At 34.4% G+C, this 24,617-nt stretch overlaps 2 protein-coding genes across 2 annotated transcripts; both read right to left on the bottom strand.

Moving 5' to 3' along the window:
- Window positions 1-4,258: 4,258 nt before the first annotated feature.
- LOC120159256 (glutathione S-transferase U7-like) lies at window positions 4,259-5,578 on the bottom strand. The gene is made up of 2 exons (XM_039169891.1): window positions 5,259-5,578; window positions 4,259-4,652 (listed from the first exon to the last, which is right to left on the bottom strand). Exons 1-2 carry the CDS (start codon window positions 5,567-5,569, stop codon window positions 4,262-4,264), a joined length of 702 nt encoding a protein of 233 aa, XP_039025822.1. The 5' UTR covers window positions 5,570-5,578; the 3' UTR covers window positions 4,259-4,261.
- A 3,410-nt stretch (window positions 5,579-8,988) lies between these two features.
- LOC120159250 (glutathione S-transferase U7-like) lies at window positions 8,989-10,033 on the bottom strand. Its single transcript, XM_039169887.1, has 2 exons — window positions 9,557-10,033; window positions 8,989-9,430 (listed from the first exon to the last, which is right to left on the bottom strand). Exons 1-2 carry the CDS (start codon window positions 9,869-9,871, stop codon window positions 9,071-9,073), a joined length of 675 nt encoding a protein of 224 aa, XP_039025818.1. The 5' UTR covers window positions 9,872-10,033; the 3' UTR covers window positions 8,989-9,070.
- Window positions 10,034-24,617: the final 14,584 nt, after the last annotated feature.

Below are 24,617 nucleotides of genomic sequence, written 5' to 3'. Positions count from 1 at the left end.
ATTTTGAAACATAGTTTACAGCTCCACCAGTAACTTTGAACACATATCCTGTAGTAGATTTGCTTTTATCCAAATCCCCTGCATAGTCAGAATTAACATACCCATTGATAAGTAAACTTGATTTTTCGTAACATAATGCAACATTTGAGGTCCCTTTGATGCATCTCAGGATTCTCTTTACTGTATTCCAATGCTCTTTTCCTGGATTCACCATGTACCGACTAACCATACCCACTGCTTGTGCAATGTATGGCCTTGTGCATATTATAGCGAACATTAAACTTCTCACTGCCGATGTATACGGTACTCGAGACATCTCCATCCTCTTTTGTTCACTACTAGGACTCATACTGGAGGATAATTTGAAGTTAATAGGAAGAGGGGTAGAATTTGGATTACAATCTTGCTTGTTGAATCTTGACAAGATCTTCTTCAAGTAATTCTTTTATGAAAGTCAAATCTTCCTATTACTTCTATCTCGGTGAATTTGCATCCCTAGAATATTGTTTACTGATCCCAAGTCCTTCATTCAAATTCTCTAGCCAGTTGTGCCTTCAATTTTTCAATATGATCTTTGTTTGGTCCTACAACCAACATGTCGTCCACTTACAACAACAGTATAACAAAATCGTTATCACCAAACCTCTTGAAATAAACATAAGGGTCTGCATTAATTTTGTTGTATCCAAGGCACATAATGAATGAATAAAATCTCTTATACCAACATCTTGACACCTTCTTTAGACCATACAGAGATTTGTTCAATCTACAAACCAATTTCTTCTTTTCTTCTTCTTCAAAACCTTCAAGCTGGAGCATATAAATCTCTTCTTCAAGATTTCCATGAAGAAAAACTGTTTTAACATCTAGCTGCTCTAGATGTAAATTCAATGTAGCACACATTGCCAAGACTACTCAAATTGTTGTTAGTCGAACCACATGAGAAAATATTTCATTGAAATCAATACCTTCTTTTTGAGCATATCCTTTGACCACCAGTCTTGCACGATACTTCTCCACTTGATCGTTATCATTTTGCTTGATTTTAAAGACCCATTTATTACCAATTAACTTCCTTCCTTATGGTACTGGCACAAGGTCCCATGTATTATTTTTATGAAGGGCTTTAATTTCTTCTTGTATTGTCATCATCCATAGTGAAACATCTAAGTTGTTTATTGCCTCCTAGTATGTTGATAGCTCACCGTCCAATGTTAAAAGGCAGTATGCAATATTTCCTTCTATAACATAATCTGAGTGCCAATTGGGATGTCTTCTCACACGATCTGATTGAGGAGTTGTTGGAGCTTCAGAACTCTCTGGTTCTTGTTCATCATGTGCTGGTTCTGCTTCAAAAGAATCTCCTTGTTCAAACTCTTTTTCCACATGTATCTGTTTAGTCTTTGACTTTTCATCGCTATCATCGTCATCTTTTCTTTGTAGTTTATCTTCTATAAAGATAACATCCCTGCTGCTGATCACTTTGCTGGCAGTGGGATCCCACAAGCGATACCCCTTTTCTCCATTATCATATCCCAAGAATTTGCATTTCTTGGATTTTGGATCCAACTTTGAAATTTCTTGGGAGCTATACATCACGTACATAATACTTCCAAATACATGGAGGTTTGAACAATCAACTGATTTACCAATCCACATCTCCATTGGTGTCTTCAGCTCTATTGCAATTGATGGAGCTCGATTCACCAAATAACATACGATATTAACTGCTTCTGCCCAAAATGATTTTCCTAGGTCTGCAGCCCTCAATATTGTTCTTGTTCTTTCTAACAAGGTTTTGTTCATTCGCTCAACCACTCCATTTTGTTGAGGAGTGTTCGCCATTGTGAACTGTCTTTTGATGCATTCTTTCTTGCAAAAGTCATCAAATTCTTCACTTATGTATTCTCCTCCATTATCTATTCTAAAACACTTGATCTTATTTCCAGAATTAAGTTCCACCCGCACTTTGAAATTTTTGAAAGTTGAAAACACATCTGACTTCTTCTTAATAGGGTACACCCAACATCTCCTGGAGTAGACATCAATAAATGAGACAAAGTATTTTGCTTCGTCTAGGGATGTAACTGGTGCTTGCCATAAATCAGAATGAATCAATTCTAAAACACTTTTGCCTCTAGAATTTGACGTGTTGAATTTTAACCAGCGCTGCTTACTTGTTATACAATGCTCACACAAAGTAAGTGATACATTTTGTTAAGCCTGGAAGTAGCTTTTGATCCACAAGGACTTTCATTCCTTGTTCTGACATGTGTCCAAGTTTCTGATGCCATAGCATTGCAGAATCTAAACTACATGAGGCAACACAGGCTTATGCTTCTAGCAAAGTTTCTCCCTTCAGCATGTACAAGTTTGCTGCTATTTTTTCGCCTTTCATCACCACAAGCGCTCCACAAAACACCTTCATGATTCCTTTCCGTATTTCAAGCTTGCTTGCATTATTATGCAAAAAATCCATAGGATAATAAATTTTTCTTCATGCCTTTCACGTGTCGTACATCTCGAACAACTTTAATTATTTCATCATACATCTTTAATTTGATGGTTCCAACGTCAACGATCTCTAAGGCATGATCATTATAACTATACACAGATCCTCCTGAGACAGGTTCATAATGATGGAACCATTCTCTTCTTGAGGTCATGTGATATGTTGCTTCTGAATCAATGAGCCATATATCTGTAAATTTCTTTTTACCTTCCACGGTGGTTGACGCTTCACAACATAGAGCATCTCCATCATCTAAAGTGTTTGCGGTATTGCATTGTGGATTGGAGTTTTTACCTAGAATCCAACAACCCTTCTTCAAGTGACCATTCTTTCCACAGTTGTAGCACTTTAAATTCTTCTTGTTTCTCGACTTTGATCTACTATATTTATGGTTGTTGCTTTGGTCACGTTCTGTTGATCTCCCTCTTATCGTTGTCAACGCTTCTGCTTGTTGCAGATTTACTTGTCTTTCTTCCTTGATCTTACGCCAATTTTCTTATTGTAGAACAACATCTGCAATGTCATCGAAGACTAGACTGATGACATTATTGTTTGTCAAGTTGATGATGGGTTGATCATACGAATCAGTTAGACTTTGAAGTAGAAGTTTAACACGTTCTTGTTCTCCTATTGTACATCTTAAGGATGTAAGCTGAGAAAATAAAGTGTTCAGTGTGTTTAAGTGCTCCGTCACTAAAGTAGATTCTGGCATCCGGAGAGTGTACAATTTCCTTTTAAGGAAAATTTTATTGTGCAACGATGTGGCCTTGTACAGTTTGGTGAGATGATCTCATATCTCCTTAGCTGTCTTCTTCTCCTCAATGCTTGATAAAAGTTTTCCATAGCATTCCCGTCCATTTCGTTCCATTTGTTATCACCTGTGAAATCTACCGGCCTTTCACTGATAGCTGCTGGACAATATTCTTTCCTCAAGATGACCTTCATCTTAAATTTCCACAATGAGAAATTTCTCCCATAGAACTTTTTAATATCAAATTTCATTGCCATAACTTCTATTATGGATAGCTCCCACTATTTCACTATAGTGAATAGTTCTCTAGAACCTTTAAAGAATGAGTAATAACTTCTTACTTTCTTATGTTGGAGGATCCACTTTTTGGTGGCAACCACGAAGACAATAAGTAGATATTACACACTCAAATCTGGATCTTAATATCAATTGTTGCGGAATACGGTTATCGGATAGAGTAAAATCGCAACTGATAATTTGAGAAAATAAAGATGAAGGTAAAGAAGACACAAATTTTATGTGGAAAACCCCTAAATAAAATAGGGTAAAAACCACATGCAACGGTAGAAGAATTTCACTATGAGAAAATAGTAATTACAACTTCTCTCGATCTTACAAGGAGAAAATATACATATATAAAATTTTTACATGAACACCATCAATAAAATACACAATCAACATAAAATATACGAATTTCAGTACCCACCCTGGACAACACCTACGTCCACCACTGCATAGAATACAATAGAAGGTTGCCACACCTTAAGCAGCTTTTTCAAATCACCTGCACCTTGGAATAAAAGTCAAGTACACTAGCACCATGAATGAAATCAATGCAACATCAAGCAATGGTTTTAGAAGTCATCTTTGGCATCAAATTACGTCCCAAATTTCATCATAGTATGGGGACTATAATCATAATTAGACCCCAAATAAACTTTTATTTATGCGTGTTATTTTCAATCTACGTTCATGGAATTCATAGCAAAAACAGAAGTTCAAAACAAATAATTTTCGCCATGGTCCCTGAGATTTATATCATTTGAAGCACATCCAGCAACTTTTCGGCTGAGTTCAATCCAATCCTGACGTTTCTCTTTTGGGATCAAGCATTCATTTACAACATCCATTTTCAAGGGCTTCTCAATCCATCCATTAATAATTGGAAACTTGTCAGTGGTTAGGGTTTTCTCCCCAGTAATTTCTCCCATCATATGAAACCATAATAATACATTTGCAGCAATGTCCACGTACCCAATTCTCTGCCCTGAGAAGAACTGTTTCCCTTTAAGCTCATCTTCAAGAATTTTTAGCTGTTGAACTTCTTCCATGGCCTGCTCTTTTTCCTTCCTTATGCCACGACTAAGCTTGGCCATTGTTGGCAGAAGCCGAAAACAGTCATTAGTATTAGGAATTCGTTAGCGAAAAATAATAAAAGTGAAATCAATACGAAATAAAACACATATTACATACGAGATTTAACGTGATTCAATATTACTTATCTCTACATATGAGAATAGGAATAATCAACTATAAACATAGAAATTAGAAAGTTATAAATACATGATATCTCATTTATACTAAAATATAATATCTAAACAAAACCCAAAACATCTCAAAAAATACTCTCGATATTCCTACAAAACTCATCTATATATTGCAAACCTCAAAAGTGTTAGAAAATACAAAAGAATTACATCTCTAAAAAATAATTATGTTGCATTAATTTTGAAGACTAAAACATACTCTCTATATAGAGTCAAATACTTAATCACTCAGAATCTTTATTTTATAAGAATTATTAACTAATAAATTTAATCACTAACTAATATTCAATAAGTAGAATATAATAAAACCGAATTTACTTTTTAATTAGAAATTGAGTCAATATATAACCAATATATTAAGTATTGAATTTTAGCACAATAGAAGAACTAATACCACAATTATACCAATAAAGAATACGAAGAAAAAAACGTTGAATTTTGTTTTACCTTTTCCTCGATGAATTTAGCATAGAAATGAGCCATTGTTCGTTGATAAGGATCATGAGGCAAAAGAGGATTGTTTTCCCAGGCCTCATCGAGGTACTCGAAGATGACTAATGATTCGGCCATCGGCTCTTCGTTGTGCACTAAAAGAGGGACTTTCTTATGGGTGAGGTTGTAATTTAAAAGTAAAGGGCTCTTGTTTGATAAGTCTTCTTCGATGTACTCGTAGGGTATTCCTTTGAGTTTGAGTGATAATTCCACTCTGCGGATGAAAGGGCTCGCCCATATTCCGAAGAGCTTCACTTCTTTGGCCATTGTTGGTTGCAGTCTTCAAGGTATGTGGATTGGCTATGAGATCGATTATTTACCCTTTTGTAAGCCAGTTTTCTTGTTGCATAAAGCCGATTTCTTAATGATTCCAATACGAATAATCCAAACATTTGGACTTTTTTTATCTTCTAGGACTGCATTGCCTTACAATCATCGAAGAATTCCGGATGACACCAAAAATGATCACATACTATGGTTCACTTATTTAAACTATAGGGTAAAGTAAACAGATAGTCCCCGACTATAGGGTACTATTTTATTAAGTCCCTCGTTATTAAAAGTTGTAAAATGATCCTCCGACTATAGAGTGTTGCTTTGTTAAGTCCATCGGCTATTAAAAATTATAAAATAGTCACACGACTATTCATTATGTTCCAAAGTCATCTTTTTCCTTTAAAAAATTAACGGTTGTTTAAGTTGGACATTAATATGATGATTGTGATATGATAGTCGTATGAGATTCTGGTATTAGATTTTATCATATCGCACTCAACATGTTAACATTAAGCTCATAATATCGTCCATTTTTAACGGAAAAGGACGAGTATGAAACATAGTGAATAGTTAGGTAACCATTTGTAACTTTTAATAGTCAATTGACTCAACAAATTAACTCTCTATAGTCAAATGATCTTGTAATCTTTTGTAAGGGCAACATTGAGTCCATTGTGGGGGTTCACTATGTGCTTGGGAAATTTTATGAGTTTTCAAGATTAAGGCTAAATGCTGCCAAGTCTGAATTATTTACTGCAGGTGTTCCTAATGATCAATTGAGAATTATTCAGGTTGTGATTGGGTTTAAGTTGGGAAAATTACCTGTGAGGTATTTAGGGGTGTGTTTTACCCTTAGGAAGTTGTTTGTTAAGGATTGTGAAAACCTTGTGGAGAAGGTAAAAGTAAAGTTGGGGTTGTGGTCAAATAGATTCCTTAGCTATGTTGGCAGGTTGTAGCTTATTAGAGATGTGTTGTTTAATGTGGCAAACTTTTGGTGTAGACAACTTGGTTTACCTGCTGTTTTGATTGGTAGGGTGGAACAACTTTGTGCTAGGTTTCTTTGGAAGGGAAAGGATGTCTCTACGAAGGGGCTAGGGTGAGCTGGTATATTGTATGTACCTCTAATTTGAGGGGTCTAGGCATTAAGAGTTTAAAGTGCTAGAACAAGGCTTGTTTGTTGACTTTTTTAAGGAAGTTACTTGCTGGAGAAGAGTCTTTATGGGTGGCTTGGGTTCGAGAGTATGTCTTAAGGGGTGATGCTACTTGGCAAGTGGGGAAAGTGACCAATATCAGTTGGGTTTTGAGGAAAATTCTGAAGCTATGGAGTGAGTCACAAGGGCTGTTTGCGAGGGGAACTGGTCGATGATGCAAATTGGATGGTTTTGGATTGAGATAAGGGTTAGAAGGGAGAAAGTATGATGGCATAAATTGTTGTGGTTTTATTTGAATATTCCAAAGAATTATCTAATTGGTTGGATGACGCTCCTTGATAGGCTCCCTACTGTTGACATGCTTCTGAAGATGGGTATCCCTGTGGAAGATCGTTGTAGGAACTGTGGGTGCTTGATGGAGACCAGGATCCATATTATTTTTGAGTGCACTTTTACGAGGGAAGTGTGGTGTGTCATTCTTAGGCTGTGCAGGGTAAGACGGGAGGTGAGGAAGTGAGAGGATGAGATTGAGTGGGCTGTGAAGGTCTGAAGGGTAGATCCTTGATCATTTTTATTCTCAAGGTTGCTTTGTGCGCTTACATGTATTACATATAGGAGGAGAGGAACTATAGGAGACCTGTTAAAGGTGTAGATGAGATTGTTGATTGTATTAGGGAGGTGGTTAGTGTAAAAATGTGCAGGAGAGCTGCTAGAAATGATCCTGTAAATCTGATGCTATGTAACGCTTGGAGAGTTGAGAGTTCTCTCTTAGGGTGATGGTTTGTAATTGTTTTTCTGTAGCAACAATTATGTTGCTTCTTGGGTAAATAATGATATAGACTCTTATTTAATATTAAAGATAAACACTTACAATTTTTATTAATTAATAATTTAGGTATATCTTAATTAACTGAGATTTTATGACTTGTGTATAGTTAGATCTCTACATAATCATATATTAATATATTATAACAATGATGTTTATCGGTATACAAATACTTTATATGGTAATCAGATCTTCGTAGAATTATTCTACACAAGTTTTGTTTTCTTCTTTCTTTATCATATATTTATAATGATTTCGTCGCCTGTCACTAGTGACATTATGCTTTTTAATGCATTAACAAACTATCCAATTAAACTTATGTCTATCAGCTTTCATGTATGGAGCCGACAGATGGAGACCACACTCATTGATTTCAGCTTGATAAACTATATCGATGGATCGCATCATGTTCCGTCCTAATTTTTTATCCTGCGACCAAGACGACTAATCTTAAATATCTTCTATGATATCGTCAAGACCAAATTCTCATATGTGCTCTTCTAGACAATTGTGATGATGTGATTCAACTGCTTATTTCGTTCGTCGTCACCACGAAATCTGCTTGGAATGTGCTAGTCACAAATTATGTTAGTGCATCTTTTGGTCGTATCCTTACTCTCAAATCAAACTTGACTCACAATTTGAGTGATTTTAGATTTATATCCAAATACATGAAAGACATGCAAGATATTGCATCAAATCTTAAGTTAGCCAGTTGTTCTATTTTAGATGCACACTTGTTGATCTTTATTATTGATCAATTAGGCGATGACTATCGATTCATAGTTATTATTCTGCGTGTTCATAATACATCAACGATAATGTTTGAGTTATCTGAGATCTTAACTGATCATGAACGTCTTCTTCATGAGATCAATATCTTCTCTCATCTGACGACAATAAATGCAATGTAACAAGTTACTCTCATTCGTGGTCATTGATCGAATCACTCATGAATTTCGAGATAAATGTGGTTGTTTTGATAATTATGAATCAGTTGGTGGGTATAGTTCGTACACACAACGTGGCTATCCTAGGCAACAAAATTGTTGGTGCCTGTCCATCGTCCGATCAAAACCCCTGGATATTTGAGAGTGGTGCATCTCATTGTATTATGATAAACACTATATCACTTTAAAATTTCTCTTCTTATAATGGTCTTGCTTGTCTTGATGAAGTTTGATTGAGCAATGATAAGTCACTTTTAATATCTCATATTGGTCGTTCTATAGTCCCCACGTCATCTAAATCTCTCTTCCTTGATAAAATCCTGTGTTCTTCAATTACGTACAATTTAATTTTAATTTTCCAATTGTGTCAAACTAATCAAATCTCTGTTAAATATGTTCGTCGGCAAATAGTTTTTGCATCACTTTTTTTATTGCTCATCTGCAGTTGCAACGGCCTAAGGTACATACCTTCGCAGTTCGCACTTCAACAAAAGAAAACTCTTATTCTCTTCAACAAGCAGAACACATACCATAATAGAAAGCATATAGTTTCGTTCTATAGGCTTTACCTGGAAGCAGACTTTATGGCTTCGAGTCGAGTCCGGATATAAACAAGATGTCTCTCTTTCGGGATCCGGCATACTTCGACAACATCCATCGTAGTCACCTTTTCGATCCATTCAAATATGATTGGAAATCTCTCTTTTGTGAACATATTGATTCCCAAAGCTTCTTGCAGGTTTCTAAACCAGAACACCAGGAAATTGGCAACAACAATATCAAGGTATCCTATAGCCTCGCCTGCAAAATAAGGCTTCCCTTTGAGTTCATTCTCTAGCAACTTAAGCTGCTCAGATAGCTCTTCCATGGCCTGTTCTTGTTCCTTCCCTGTTGTAAAACTAATCTTCCTTGTGGTGATCAAAATCTGCAAACAAGAAAATGACTCAAACCCGAAGTGGACTGACTCGAAAATCAGACCGACAAAGTCGAATGGTTTACATGCATAATCGAATCTGACATAACAAAAGGTTTTAAGTCAGGCTGATTATACCTTTTCGTCTATGAACTTAGCCCAGAACCGAGCCATGGATCTCTCGTAAGGATCCCGAGGCAAAAGAACCGGATTGTTTCTCCATGTTTCGTCGATATACTCGAGAATTACTAATGATTCCGATATTGACTTCCCATTATGAACAAGGACTGGGATCTTTTGATGAACTGGATTATACTTAAGAAGCAAAGAACTCTTATTGGACAAATCTTCTTCAATGTAGTCATATGTTATTCCCTTAAGTTTCAAGGCCAGTTCAACCCTTCGGCTATAAGGGCTAGCCCACATGCCAAATAGCTTCACTTCATCGGCCATGGTTCACCACTCCCATTGCTTTATCCGCCTCTCTTATAGCTGATGAAGCTCCCACCATTGCTGTAACACGAAGAGATCTTTGCATGAATCTTGGCCGTGGAAAAAAAGGCACTGGAATCTCAGCCTTTTGAATTGCACAATGCAGTCTAAGTGGATGACATTGAAAAACAAAATTGAAAGTTAGAGTCTAAGTTTTGGATTTGGTCGAGATTTTCAGCCAATTTCTGTGTATTATGTCAGTCTACAATTCCATGATTGGGAGCACAAAATAACGATGGTGGCCGTGGCTAATTGCTTCCCATGATATATATATATATTATCCCTACACTATATAGTCCATTTGTTTTGTCCGTAGGCCACAAATTATGACCTAAAATAGTTAACCTATTATTATTATTATTATTATTATTATTATTATTATTATATTACTTGAAGTATTATTTTGTCACTTGTCATTGCGGTGAATATGCATATATATAGTTGTAGGTAATAACTAAAAGGTTAAACTACTCATTTAGTAATTAATCTTTTGTTCCATTTTAATACCTAAACTTTCAATTTTTCAAAATCATACCTAATGTTTAGTTTTTGTTTCATTTTAGTACTCATCGTTAAAAACTTAACGCGTTTAGTACTAAACGATCAATTTTGATCCGTTTTTAGTACCTAAACTTTTAATTTTTTACAAAACTTAACGTTAAATTTTGAACGGAGTACTAAAATGAAATAAAAACTAAACTTTATGTTTGATTTTGAAAAAAATGAAAGTTTAAATAATAAAGTGGACTAAATGGATAATTTAGGTGCTAAATGCGTAATTTAGCCTAACTTAAATGAGCCCATAATGCTTCTCATAGTGGTTTGCAGAAAATTACTTATATGTAAGATTTTTTTTTTTATTATGGTATTTAACAATGTTGTAGTATAGTGGTAACCAACTGTTTGCTTTTCATAATATTGGTTTGTGAAACTAATTTTAAATATTAAGCATAACTTTAATTTTAAGGATGTCGTTGTAGTGTCACGCGGGTGACCCGGGTTCGATCCCCGGCAACGGCGTTAAATAATTTTTTCTTCTTTCGCATATACCTTTAGCATTAAATTCAGTGGTGGTGAGTGGTTGATTTCATGGATTCTGCTCTTTTTCTTATTCCATGAGCTCGTTCCTTGAATCTGAAACTTAGACCAATATCTTTGTGAAACTTTTCATCTTCATTCTATAAGTGTTGATAGGCAATATCTTTTGTAGGAACTTTTCATGGAAAAGGATGTGATTATTAGTACCATGTTCAGGTTCCATGATTTCTACTTCATAATTGCAATCCTTTCTGCATTTTCATTCATTTCAATCTTCTTTTGGTGTCATTTTTCCAGCAGTTGCTATTCCATAAACCTTATAATGATGCAGAAGCAAAAGGATGTTGATTTTACTTACGATCCCCTTATTCTTGGAATCATCTTTCTCTACTGCTCCTCCTCCTCAGATCCTTAAAATTGCTCTTTTTGTTAAGAAATGGCCTCATAGGTCTCATGCAGGAGGCTCGAAAAGCATGTCTTGACACTCTACACCTTGACCGGAAGAACGTTTGATGTCATCCACACCGAGAGCGTTGGCCTGTTGCATACTTGAGTGAAAAATTTGCCTGATCTAGCTGTTACTTGGCATGGAATTGCATATGAAACCATTCATTTCTGATATCATCCAAGAGCTTATCCGGACACCGGAAGTACAACGGACTTCTACGACGACCTAAACAACTGCGAAAGTCATCGAAGAGTTAAGGTTTTTCCCAAGATTTTCTCACCATGTGGCTACGAGTGATCATGCTGCAGATGTCCTAAAGAGGATTTACATGATCCCTGAAGAACGAGTCCATATAATTATAGACTGGGTTGATGAGGAACTTTGAAGCAAATATTCATGGAAAACAACACATTCCAACAAAGTGTGGATTCATCGAAAACGACTTTGTATTGAGTGTGGAATGATGGTAGAGTGTTATTGGAGTAGAAAGGCAAGGCCGCTAGGGAAATTGGGATGCAGTCGTTCACTGCAAATACCAAAAGTCCAGTTAATCAGCTTAGTAATGCTGGTTCCATATTCAAGGTATATAATGTTAATTAGTTGTAACGTTTTTTTAATAAACATTTGTATTTGATATAAAGGATGACTAATTTGGATCGCATGGTGTAGAAACTCATAATGTGGAGAATGTTCCATGCACATCTCCACAACAACAAAATTATTCTTTAGCGGCGTTTCATTACGTTAGACTTTTTTTTTTCTTCAAATTATCATACAAAATGAGACATTAGATCTTTTAAACAACGTTTAGAGTTTAAATTCTAATATTAACAATAGAACATGGTGAATTAGAGAATCATCCTTATAATAAACCTTCATAATACCCTATTTAAATTAATCATTCAATTGATTAGATACCAACAATTATAAAAAAAATATTACAACTAATTAACATTAGGGTAATAATACTTATGTTTTATCTTTTTTAGAATTTCTTACATATTTTTTAAGATTCGTTTAGAATTGCTATAATTTTTTATTTTAAATTTTTTATAAGTTAAATTTTTTTTTATATTCTTAATTTTTTCTTCTTCTTATTTTTAATAATTTATAAAATAATTTGTAAAAGAAAATAAATTTCAGACAATAAGATATTATTATGTCAATATATTCATATATCAATGAAAATTTGTTATGCCATTTATGTAACGTTATTATCTATATAAAGACTTAATTGAGATGTCATTTTATTTTCGGAAGTTATTGAATCATAATTTTTATTTTTATTTTTTGATAAAATGTATATATTATTATCCAAAAGTAGAACATCAAAATAATTATGTCGAAACAATTTCTTAAAAAAATTTAATTTTTTAATTAAGTTTGATTTAAAAATCTCGTCTTGATTAATTTGGTGTTTTCTTTTAAAAAATCAATATAAAATATGATTCGAGAAGTCGCCCTCAATATTTGATTAGGGTGTGAATGGGCACCCAAAATGTTTTGTCATTTTAATAAAATTTAATTTAAAATTATTAAAATAACATTTTAAGGTATGCGTACCAAAAATTGAGTTCCAGAGTCAATTACGTGTGGGGAAGAATTAACACCCCCACAACGCCCTAAATCGGTACATATTCGATTAATTGTCTTTGCAATGAATCTTACAAGTTTTAATTTAATTTAATTTAAGATCCCTTTTTAAACACATTACTTGAATTTTAGGATGGAAAATGACAATATTTAATTATTTCCAATCGAGAAGAAAAGACCTCTCATACCTTAAAGCAACCATTTCTTAATCCAATCAAAATAAGAAAATATTACTATTCGATTCGAAAGTTCATTAATAATTCAAATTTCAAATGCATGAATAATGATAAAAATAAAGATGAATTAAACACGAATTACCAATCATTTTAGAAAGAAGAAAGATGTTTGATTATTTAAATACATCGAGATCAGACCTTTTATAAGTTCTAATGATCTTTTCTCGACAAATTTAAATATACTAACATTTCTTTTTCTTTGTTCCCAAATTTTACATGTAGTCAATTTTTAGGGTTTCACTTAATGGGATACACTTTCATTTTAAAATCTTTGGAAGTAACTTTCTTATACCTTAAGACAACCACTTCACAACGACCTTAAAATGAAAGGGTATTACCCTTAGTCCAATTACTTGAATTGAGTCGAGTTAATTTTATGAGTGTATCATACATATTATGCGAAAGTGATTAGTAATATTTTAATTTAGACTAAACAAAATATATGTGGTCACATCATAATAGTTTGGGTACAAAAATGAAAATAACAAAAATTAAATAGGTTTAATGAGCATGTGACCAATTTTTTTTAAAAAAAGGCAAGCTTAAGGACTTAATCAATAAGTTAAACAATCATAGGTCATAAAGCATCAAAAGTCATATATTCCAGGTACCAAAATTTAAATAAACCTATAAGCATACGAGGACTAAAATGAAAGTTTAAGAAATGACATGTCGGAACATAAACGGTGTAAAATATAAGCAAAGATTTAGTATGGACTGAAATAAAAACCAGAAAAATTACATGCCAAAAGTATAATCACACATAAACAAAAAAAAACTAAGCCTAAGGACTAAAATAGAAAGCACAAAAACAAGGAGATGAAATCAGAAGCTTCATAAGTCACGAAATTGAACTAAAATACATTAAAACAAAATGAGCGGAGCCCCACAACAAATAACCCACGCGCTAAGAGATGTGTTGCCTTAACCCCTAAACGTTGTCGTTTTGGCAGCGATATATATATATGGTATTTTGGGTAAAAAGTAAACCCTAACCTTATTTGTGTGAGCTTCCTTTTTCCTTAAATTCTCTAACCCGTTGTTTTCTCTCAACTTACCCACTCCCTCTTTTTTTTCTTTTCAGTCTTTTTATCCGATCAAGGAAGCCGACGTGGCTACTGTCACCGAACAACCTTGATGAGGGGTTAAACAACCCTATACCAAACTTTTTCTCAAAACCCCCAAATACCCAAAGTCTAACCCCTTCGAATTGAATCCCCTAAAACCCCAAAAACATTCAAGCAGCGATTAGGGAACACGAAGAGCTTACCCTAGACGGCTCAACAGTGTTTAAATCCCGTGGGATGGCGACGATCCTTCTCAGATGGGGAAGGCGAGGTTCTTTTTCTTTATGGTCTTCTTGTTACTTGGATTTTTTTGTTGCTCGGTCATAAAACCCTAGCCTCTCCTTTTGATTTTTGTTCTGCTGAGGAGAAAAAGAAAAAGTCCCATTTGTTGTTTTGTTCCCTGCTGATATACCCCCCATTTTTTTTATATTTTCCCTGTTCTTTTTTTGCATACAAGGAAGATGAAGGGGATAGCCTTCCCCGTTCGATTACGGTTTGTATAGATGATCTAAGAGTTGAGAATGACTCGTCTGTCCCTTTGAAGTTTTATGGCAACAACGGCCTCTGCCATCTGCCACTGTTATGGTAGAGGTATTGCTAGGTTGTACGAGCGTTCGAGTACAACAGAGGAGAGCAATAACGGTGGTGATCATATCCACGTGCGTATAAGGGTGCTTGAGCGACGTGCGTGAATCTCACGTGCGAGATCTGACGATTGGCGTCCTCAGGTTGAAGCTGGACCATTGGATCATTTATTAGATCCAACGGCTATGATGAGTTGATGGCGGTGGATCTGATATTAGGGTAACCCTAAGTCAGCCTCCATTTGAACCTTTGGATCATCTTTCACCCAAAATTACTGCTAAGAGGCGTTGGGAGCCAAAGGGACCTCTAGGGTTTCCCTCATATGCCAACTATTGGGCTGATGCTAGCTCGTGCCTTAGTTGCTGTTTGGGTCACTTTTCCTTGTAGTTACTTTGGGTTTCATGTAGTCGAATTTTGGCATGTAAAATGAAATTAATAAAATCAATGCTCTTTAAATTCCATTAATATTTATGTATATATAAATATATATTTGATTTAATTACATATAATACATTTATACGTATATAATAATAATAATTACATACACCATAATATATATACACATATATATATATTATAACCACAAGCCTAACTAATAATATTATGTAACCATAATTAATAGTAATAATTATTAATAGGTAGCCCATATATAATTAAACACACATATATTCACATAACTATAATAATATAATATAATATAATATATATAATATAATATAATATAATATAATATATATAATATAATATAATATAATATATAATATAATATAATATAATATAATAATAAATATAATATAATATAATATAATATAATATAATATGCACCCTACGTATATGTAATTAAATAGTTAACCTAATAAATATTTAAACTAACTAATAAGATATATATATATAGACACTAATGAAACTTGAATAAAAACTCCAGACAAAATGAGTATCTACAAATTCCAAATGAATCATTGTGTACAAAATCAACCCCCTAACTATACCCAAAACAGCTCATGTACACAAGATCAACCCCAAGACAGATAAAAGAATTATTACAATCAACATCATATGTACTGCACAATCAATCATCAATCCCCCGAGCTATAGAAATATGAGAATCAAGGTTCCCTATATTAGTTCTAGAAAACTTTACCTGCATAATCTCTCGAATATATCCACAAAGTTCAACATTCGATCTGAAAGCTAGGCGAATAAAACATTGTCTATTTTGTTCCTCCCATATGAAGCAGATGCAAGCATTCCAAACTAATTTGAGGAGGAGAGTGGGTGAAGATGTTGAGTTAATCGATTGACGAAATCGGCCAAGAGGGGGGTGAATTGGCAATAAAATTTTTGTGGAAGCTTTTGCAGAAAATTGAAAGTAATTGCACAGCGATTTACAGTGGTTCGACTTTCTCAAATAAAGTCTACGTCCACTACCGATAAGTTCTTCAAGAGTTAAGGACGATAGGTCCTTAGACTCGATGATTGCCGTCTTCTTTGATTGCCATGATTTTGGGAGGGAGTAGACTGACTTCCTCACAAGCTTTTCATTTGAGATGATCTCTCCATATTATTTGAGACCATTGACAATCATTGAAAATCTATCCGTCATAGCTTTGATGTCTTCATTTGGTTTCATCCTGAAATTTTCATAGCTATGCGTTAGAATACTAATTTTTGATTTCTTTACCTCATCTGTACCTTCATATGTGACTTGAAGTTTGTCCCATATTTCTTTGGCGGTTGTACACGATGAAACTCTTCCGTATTCATCTGGTCCAAGAGCACAAAAAATAATATGGATGGCTTTGGAGTTGAGCTGGAACATTCTTGTCTCTCCTTCACTCCACAACCTTGGATGAGTGAGAGGTTTGATGTATCCTTCTTCTACAGCATTCCATGCTCCCATGTCACTTGCTTGAATGAAATACATCATTCTATTCTTCCAATAGGCATAGTTAGCTCCATTGAAGAAAGGAGGCTTGTTGACGAGCATCGAATCGAGACCGGAGTCGAAGTTTGAAGCGGAGGCCATTGGTGACTTTAATAATCGATATAACTCTTCCCGAATTGACTCAAGAGGCGATAAAACCTTCAAATGAGTTAGGCTCTGATGCCAATTGTTGAGTTAATCGATTGACGAAATCGGCCAAGAGGGGGGTGAATTGGCAATTAAAATTTTTGTGGAAGCTTTTGCAGAAAATTGAAAGTAATTGCACAGCGATTTACAGTGGTTCGACTTTCTCAAATAAAGTCTATGTCCACTACCTTAGCTATCCACACTAAGGATTTTCCAACAAATTCACTAATTTGTTCTTTCTTTTGAGGCCAAAGAGATAACCTTACAATTCCCTCAAGAGTATACCCCAACTCTTGAGAACACTCTTTTTCCCAAAGAGAATATTACAAATTTGCAAACTTACAAGAAAACCTCACAAGGTAAGATGTTTGCACAATTCTAGAACAAAGAAAAGAACACTCAAAGATGAATACAATTGAGCACAAAAAGTGTTCTTGAAAGAAAAATGAATATTGAATGAAAATAGGCTTGAAATACTCAAACTTGAGGTTTGATGCTTTCTCTTTGATTCTCTCTTGATTCTAGTTGCTTGATGTTTCTTGTTGTTGATCAATGGCTTCTAAGCTTGCTTAAATACACCTTGGATCACTTCTGAACGTTGGGGATGATTAGAGAAGATATTATAGCTGTTTTAGTGTGAAAACATTTAATAAAACAGCTTGGAGCGTGGGGGGAATCGGTTCCCCCTTGAAGGGAATCGGTTCCTAAGTGTAAAATTCAAATATTTCGACCGTTGTACAAGGGGGAATCGGTACCCCCTTGGGGGGGATCGGTTCCCTCCGAGCATACTGGAATTCTCGGAGCAAAACTGTTTAGGGGGGAATCGGTTCCTCCTATGGGGGAATCGGTTCCCTCCGAGCATTCTGGAAATCTCGGGGCCAAAACCATTTAGGGGGAATCGGTTCCACCTATGGGGGAATCGGTTCCCTCTGAGCAATCTGTAATTTTTGGCTTTGAATTGGTTCGAAATACTTTGTAAGATTATTTGAAATTGTTTTATGATTAAAACTTAATTTTACACTTAAGTAAGGATTAAAAATGATTTTTGAAATATTTGGAGTAATGTTTTGATATTCGAATAGTTATATCGGATATACTTAGAAAATCATTTGGAAAATCTTAAAATCCATTTAACTTAATTTGTTATATCGAAATATCAAAATGTTTCAACAATCTCCCCCTTTTGATATAACAAAACATTTTAGTAATTTTAAGATTTTTGAAATCAAGTTTTGAAATTACTCCCCCTTACTTTAACACTTCTTCATTATTATGTAAACATTTAACACCTATTCTTCTCCCCCTTTTTGTTAAATCAAAAGACATTGTAAAACAAGGTTTTGAAATCATTTAGCCAATTGATTATTAATTATAAGCTTAAGCTGCTAAGATCACAATCAAAAGAGAGGTTAGCCATTAGTTTCATAAATCAATATTCATAAATAATGTGATATGGCAAAATTGGTCATATTGCTAATGATGATGCAAAAATGAATAAAGCATATAAGTTCAAACTATTCATAAATCCAAAATCCAACAATCCACAAAATCAAACAATTCAAAATGTTGAAACAATATTCATTTTGTTCAAAGTTGTAAAGCTAAACACAAAATCAAGCATCCGGATCGGTAGGAGGAAAACGGGCTCGCATAGCAGCCATTTCATGAGTTAGTTCATTAATACGAGCATTGGTTGCTTCATTGTTTGCACGCATCTCCTGAAGAATCTCTAATTGTTGAGCTCCCATTGTGGATAAATGAGACTCTATAGAGGAAAAGCGCGAATCCATTGTAGCATAACGGAAATCAAATGTCTCCATAAAGGATTGAAAATATGGAGGCATTTGAGTCGATTGTTGTGCGTGCTCCTCGGGTTGTTCAGGTTCTTCTTCAGCTTCATCAATATCCCTCATTAATTGTTCAAACTCGGGATCTTCGTCAGCTTCGGGTGGAGCTTGTGAAGAACTAGCTCCCGGAGTAGAAGATCGAACCCATGCACCGGTTTCCTTATTTTTGACCCATCCCGCTCTTGTTAAAGAAAGAAGATTGATTTGTTTCTTAAGAGGAAATGAGGCATCTAGACCAACTCGGAGTTCAGCTTTAGAAAAGAGATTACTAAGGATACAACCGTAAACTAGTGAAGAACAGAGTTTCTTATTTGGCACTAGGTTAACGGTTTCAACAATTTCAGCAAAGATAATCTCGGAGAGGTTTATTTTTATATTGTTTTCAAAACAGTGAAACCACCAAAGATCTAAAGCTCTAAGAGTTGAATATCGACCCCCGGATGGTCGAAACCACCAAGTGATCATGAGATGAAGGAAACGCTCATGGAGATCTAAAACACCTGCACTATCATTCCGTTTATATCGTGAGCCTAAAACTTGTTTTTCGTTTGATAAACCTTCATTGTCCAAGCCTAAGGCATTGGCTATGTAATTCGGATCAAGATGGAAATATTGACCTAGGAGGTAGGAACGCACTCCTATGGTTTTGGTTTTGTCACGATTTTTGATACAAACGGCATTACAGTAGAAGATACGAACAAGTTGATGATAGACAATGGGTTCAAGTTCGAAAAGTTTATCAAATTTCCATTCGTGCAAGATAGGTAGATATTTAAAGTTAATATCAACCATAGTTTGAAGAGATGGGATACGTTCTTCCCTAATCTTATACGAGTCAAAATATTGGTAAAACCAATAACGATAATCTTTAGGACCCGGTTGATTGAAACAAGAATTTTGGATAGTCAAGTTAGGATCAAGATTTGGAATAGGATTTTGAGGAATAGGAGGAGGATTTGGTTGACGACTAGAACGACTAGATGAAGACCTAGGACGTTTAGGATTTGACATGGTGAAAGAAATCGGAATAGATAGAATAACCTGCAATTTTAAAACAATTGTATGCAATTCAATTAATCCCAAAACTCAAATGAGTCCTCAATATTTCAGATTCTCTAAATCATCCTAATGGGCAAAGTTTTGAAAACTTTTGAAAATATGGTTTTGAGAAACAATATATGTATAGTTTTTCATAACAACAACATAATTTAATCAAAACACAATAATTTGAAAAATAACATTTTTTTTATTTCGAAAATTTAAAAAATTTTGACAAATTCTTGTGTTTTTGATGAAATTAGTTGTAACATCTAGTTTCTAATCCCTAAATAATCAATGCCCGATCACTATTTCAACCTAGAACTAATTGAAACTAATCCTATGTTCAAAAACAATGAAATAGAGAGTTTAGAAAAATTTACCTTGAAAGATGAAGATTGAGGGGATTTAGATGTTGTTTGCACGATTTTAATGATTCCAACAGGTTTAGAAAATAATATTTGAAGCGAATTCCGATTAATATCGATGATTTGAGGCAAGAAAGGAGATTTGAGTGTTTGAGGAGGGTGAGAAACGGTTTGAAGAAAATATAAGGGTTTTGGGAATTTTGGGGTGTTCTGCCCGATTTTAACAGAACCCCAGGGGGGTATCGATTCCCCTGTGGGGGGAATCGGTTCCCCTTCAAAGGGGGAATCGGTTCCCTCATGGGGGGATCGATTCCCTCTGCACCAAAATGCTAAAATCTGATTTTTTAAGCACAAAATGCTAAATTAATCTTTTCTAGTGGTATTGGCAACTCATATATCAAAAATTAATTATGTTCAAACAATTAAATTAATCTTTAATCGATTTTTGAACATAAAATTAATTTTCACTAAGAATCACAAACTCCCCCTAACTAATAGCAAGAATGCAATCAAAATTATTATTATAAGCATTTTTCAATATTTATTAAAAGTGCTAAAATTATTTTAAACACTAAGTGAAGATAGGTTGGTCAACCTAATTCTCTCCTAAGTGTCCAAAATCTTTCCTTGTCTAAGGGTTTTGTAAAGATATCCGCTAATTGGTGCAAAGTATCAACAAATTCTAGAACTACATCTTCCTTAGTGACATGGTCTCTAATGAAGTGATGTCTTATTTCAATGTGCTTAGTTCTAGAGTGTTGGATGGGATTTTTAGTGAGACAAATAGCACTAGTATTGTCACACTTGATAGGAATGGTACCTACTTCAATTCCATAATCAAAAAGTTGTTGTTTCATCCATAAAACTTGTGCACAGCAACTACCAGCTGAAATGTATTCCGCTTCAGTGGTAGATAATGCAACACAATTTTGTTTCTTTGAAAACCAAGAAATCAACATATTTCCAAGGAATTGACAAGTACCGGAGGTGATTTTCCTATCTAATTTGCATCCTCCATAATCCGCATCAGAAAAGGCATGCAAGCTAAAGCTAGAGTCTCTAGGATACCAAAGTCCTAAACTAGGAGTGTCCTTAAGGTATCTAAAGATTCTCTTAACAGCTAGTAAATGTGATTCCTTAGGACATGATTGAAATCTAGCACATAAGCAAACACTAAACATAATGTCCGGTCTACTTGCAGTTAGATAAAGCAAAGAGCCAATCATTGACCTATATAATTTAACATCTACACATTTACCTCCTTCATCTAAGTCAAGCTTTGTTGAAGAGATCATTGGAGTGTTATGAGGTTTCCCATTTTCCAGTCCAAACTTCTTGAGCATATCTTTGACGTACTTAGCTTGATTAATGAAGATGCCATCTTTTCTTTGCTTGATTTGGAGTCCCAAGAAAAATGAGAGCTCCCCCATCATGCTCATCTCAAACTCACTTTGCATTAGCTTAGAAAATTCTTGGCAAAGAACATCATTAGTAGAACCAAATATTATATCAACATAAATTTGAACTACTAATAATCTTTACCTTTTCTCTTTAAAAACATGTAGTGTCAACCTTTCCTTTTAAAAAATCTTTTTCAATTAAAAATTTGACAATCTTTCATACCAAGCTCTAGGAGCTTGTTTTAAACCATAAAGAGCTTTTGTCAATTTTAAAACATGATCCGGAAAATTTGAATCTTCAAAACCTGGAGGTTGTTCCACGTACACTTCTTCTTTTATAAAACTATTTAAAAATGCACTTTTAACATCCATTTGATATAATTTAAATTCATTGAAACATGCAAATGCCAATAACATTCTAATTGCTTCCATCCTAGCTACGGGAGCGTATGTTTCATCATAGTCTATGCCTTCTTCTTGAGTATAGCCTTGAGCAACAAGTCCAGCCTTATTCCTCACTATATTACCACTTTCATCAAGTTTATTTCTAAAAACCCATCTAGTACCTACAGTAGATTTATTACTAGGCCTTTCAACTAATGTCCATACTTTACTTCTCTCAAATTGATTTAATTCTTCTTGCATAGCCATAATCCAATGTTCATCTTTTAATGCTTCTTTGATGTTCATAGGCTCTATGCATGAAATAAATGCAACATAATTACAGATATTTCTAAGAGAAGATCGAGTAGTTACCCCTTTTGATGGATCACCTATAATTTCACCATCCTTGACATAGTTGTACTCTCTTGGAAAAGATACTTCCCTTTCTTCAATGGTTGGATTCTCGAGGGATCATGAGTTTCCTCATCTTTTGTTTCTTCCTTTGATGATGATTCTCCAACGTCATGTCTAATTTCATTTGCTTGTACAATACCTACATCATCATTAACAGAAGAATCCTTCCTCGGAAGGGGATTATCATCGAAAACAACATGTATAGACTCTTCTACAACTAAAGTTCTTTTATTAAATACACGATAAGCTTTAGAATTTAAGGAATAACCCAGAAAAATTCCTTCATCACTTTTAGCATCAAATTTGCCAAGATTTTCTTTACCGTTGTTTAAAACAAAACATTTACATCCAAAAGGATGAAAATAGCTAATGTTAGGCTTTTTATTTTTGAGAATTTCATATGGAGTTTTCTTTAAAATTGGCCTAATCATTACTCGATTTACAACATAACAAGTGGTATTTGTGGCTTTCGCCCAAAAATATTTTGGCAAATTATTTTCACAAAGCATGGTTCTAGCCATTTCTTCTAAAGTTCGATTTTTCCTCTCAACAACTCCATTTTGTTGAGGGGTTCTAGGTGCTGAAAAATTATGGCTAATACCATTAGAATTACAAAACTCAATGAATCCAAGATTTTCAAATTCAGTTCCATGATCACTTCTAACACTAGTGATAGAGTAACCTTTTTCATTTGGATTATTTTTGAAAATGTGATGAAATTTTCTAATGCTTCATCTTTAGTACTTAAGAATAGAACCCAAGTGTATCTAGAATAGTCATCTACCAAGACAAAAGAATATTGTTTTCCTCCCAAGCTAGTAGTTCTAGTTGGCCCAAAAAGATCTAAATGGATCAATTGTAATACTCTACTAGTTGATACATCATTAATAAATTTAAAAGAAACTCGTTTTTGTTTTCCTTTAGCACAAGCATCACAGATTTTATCATTATCAAATTTAAGCTTAGGCAACCCTCTTACTAAGTCTCCTTGAATTAACCGTTGCAAAACACTCATACTAGCATGACCTAGTCTCCTATGCCATAACCAACTATCATGCTCATCCTTAGCAACTAGGCATAAATTAGTCATATCAATAGAATCTAAATGCACCATGTAAATGTTTCCTATTCTATGACCAATAAGCATAATCCGATTAGATGCAATGTCATAACTTACAACCATTAATTTCAAATAAGACATTGAATCCTTTATCGCATAATTGACTAATACTCAAGAGATTATGCTTTAATCCATTCACATATAAACATTCTTAATTGTATGGAAGAGGTATTACCTATTATACCAATACCTTCAATGTGACCTTTTGAATTGTCTCCAAAAGTCACTTCTCCTCCATTTTTGGCGTTAAGCTCAATGAACCCTTTTGTCTCCGGTCATATGTCTTGAGCATCCACTATCAAGGTACCATGAGTTTGAATTTGTTTTCCCGTGCCTTGTAGCAATGCTCCTTTCCCTACAAACATAGATTAATTTTGATTTTTGGTACCCAAATTCTTTTGGGTCCATATTCATTAGTTTCCAAAATCCTAGTCCCCTTAGGTATCCATTTGTGTAAGATATTTTTATCTTTAGTAGTAATGAGTTCTTTAGGAACCCACATACTTCTAATGATTTTTCCATTAGAGGTTCTTGGGGACCTCTATGATTGTAGTTTCTAAACTTTTCTAACAAAGTTGGATTTGAATTTCCACCTTTTTCAAAATATTTGTTCCAACTTTATCAAAGAAGTTTTAAGATCATCAATTTTCTTTTGATGATCATCATTGATCTTTGAAAGTAAATTTTGCAAATCTAAATTTTTCTTTTCAAACTCTTCTAGTTTGATTTGCAAATCTTTGATTTTACTTTCAAGATCGTTGTTGGTTTTGGATATGAGTTTGTTTTCATTTTTCAATTTTGAAACATCATTTTTATATTTTAAAAACAATTTCTCATAATCCGAAGCCAACCCATTGTATTCCTCAAATAACTCATCATAAGATAAATCATCAAAATCGATGAGTTAGAGGTTACCTTAGAATCTTCCCCGAATGCCATCAAGCACAAGTTTGCTACTTCTTGTTCCTCTTCATCGGAACCTTCTTCATCGCTCCATGTAGCCACATGAGCCTTGTGCTTATTCTTTGATTGACCCTTTTTCTTCAATTATGGGCAATCATATTTGACATGCCCCGGCTTTTTGCATTCATAGCAAAT

Source organism: Hibiscus syriacus, unplaced genomic scaffold, assembly GCF_006381635.1.
Source record: "Hibiscus syriacus cultivar Baekdansim isolate YM2019G1 unplaced genomic scaffold, ASM638163v2 tig00111344_pilon, whole genome shotgun sequence".
Taxonomy (NCBI): domain Eukaryota; kingdom Viridiplantae; phylum Streptophyta; class Magnoliopsida; order Malvales; family Malvaceae; genus Hibiscus; species Hibiscus syriacus.
The sequence above is the reverse complement of the archived record's forward strand: the minus strand, read 5'-3'. Positions and strand labels throughout refer to the sequence as shown.

Bases quoted from the DNA above. Each gene is read 5' to 3' on its own strand.
- LOC120159256 (XM_039169891.1), bottom strand. From the start codon at position 5,569: ATGGCCAAAGAAGTGAAGCTCTTCGGAATATGGGCGAGCCCTTTCATC. The intron at 4,653-5,258 runs GGTAAAACAAAA...TGACTGTTTTCG, and splicing joins GCTAAATTCATCGAGGAAAA to GCTTCTGCCAACAATGGCCA.
- LOC120159250 (XM_039169887.1), bottom strand. From the start codon at position 9,871: ATGGCCGATGAAGTGAAGCTATTTGGCATGTGGGCTAGCCCTTATAGC. The intron at 9,431-9,556 runs GTATAATCAGCC...TCTTGTTTGCAG, and splicing joins CTAAGTTCATAGACGAAAAG to ATTTTGATCACCACAAGGAA.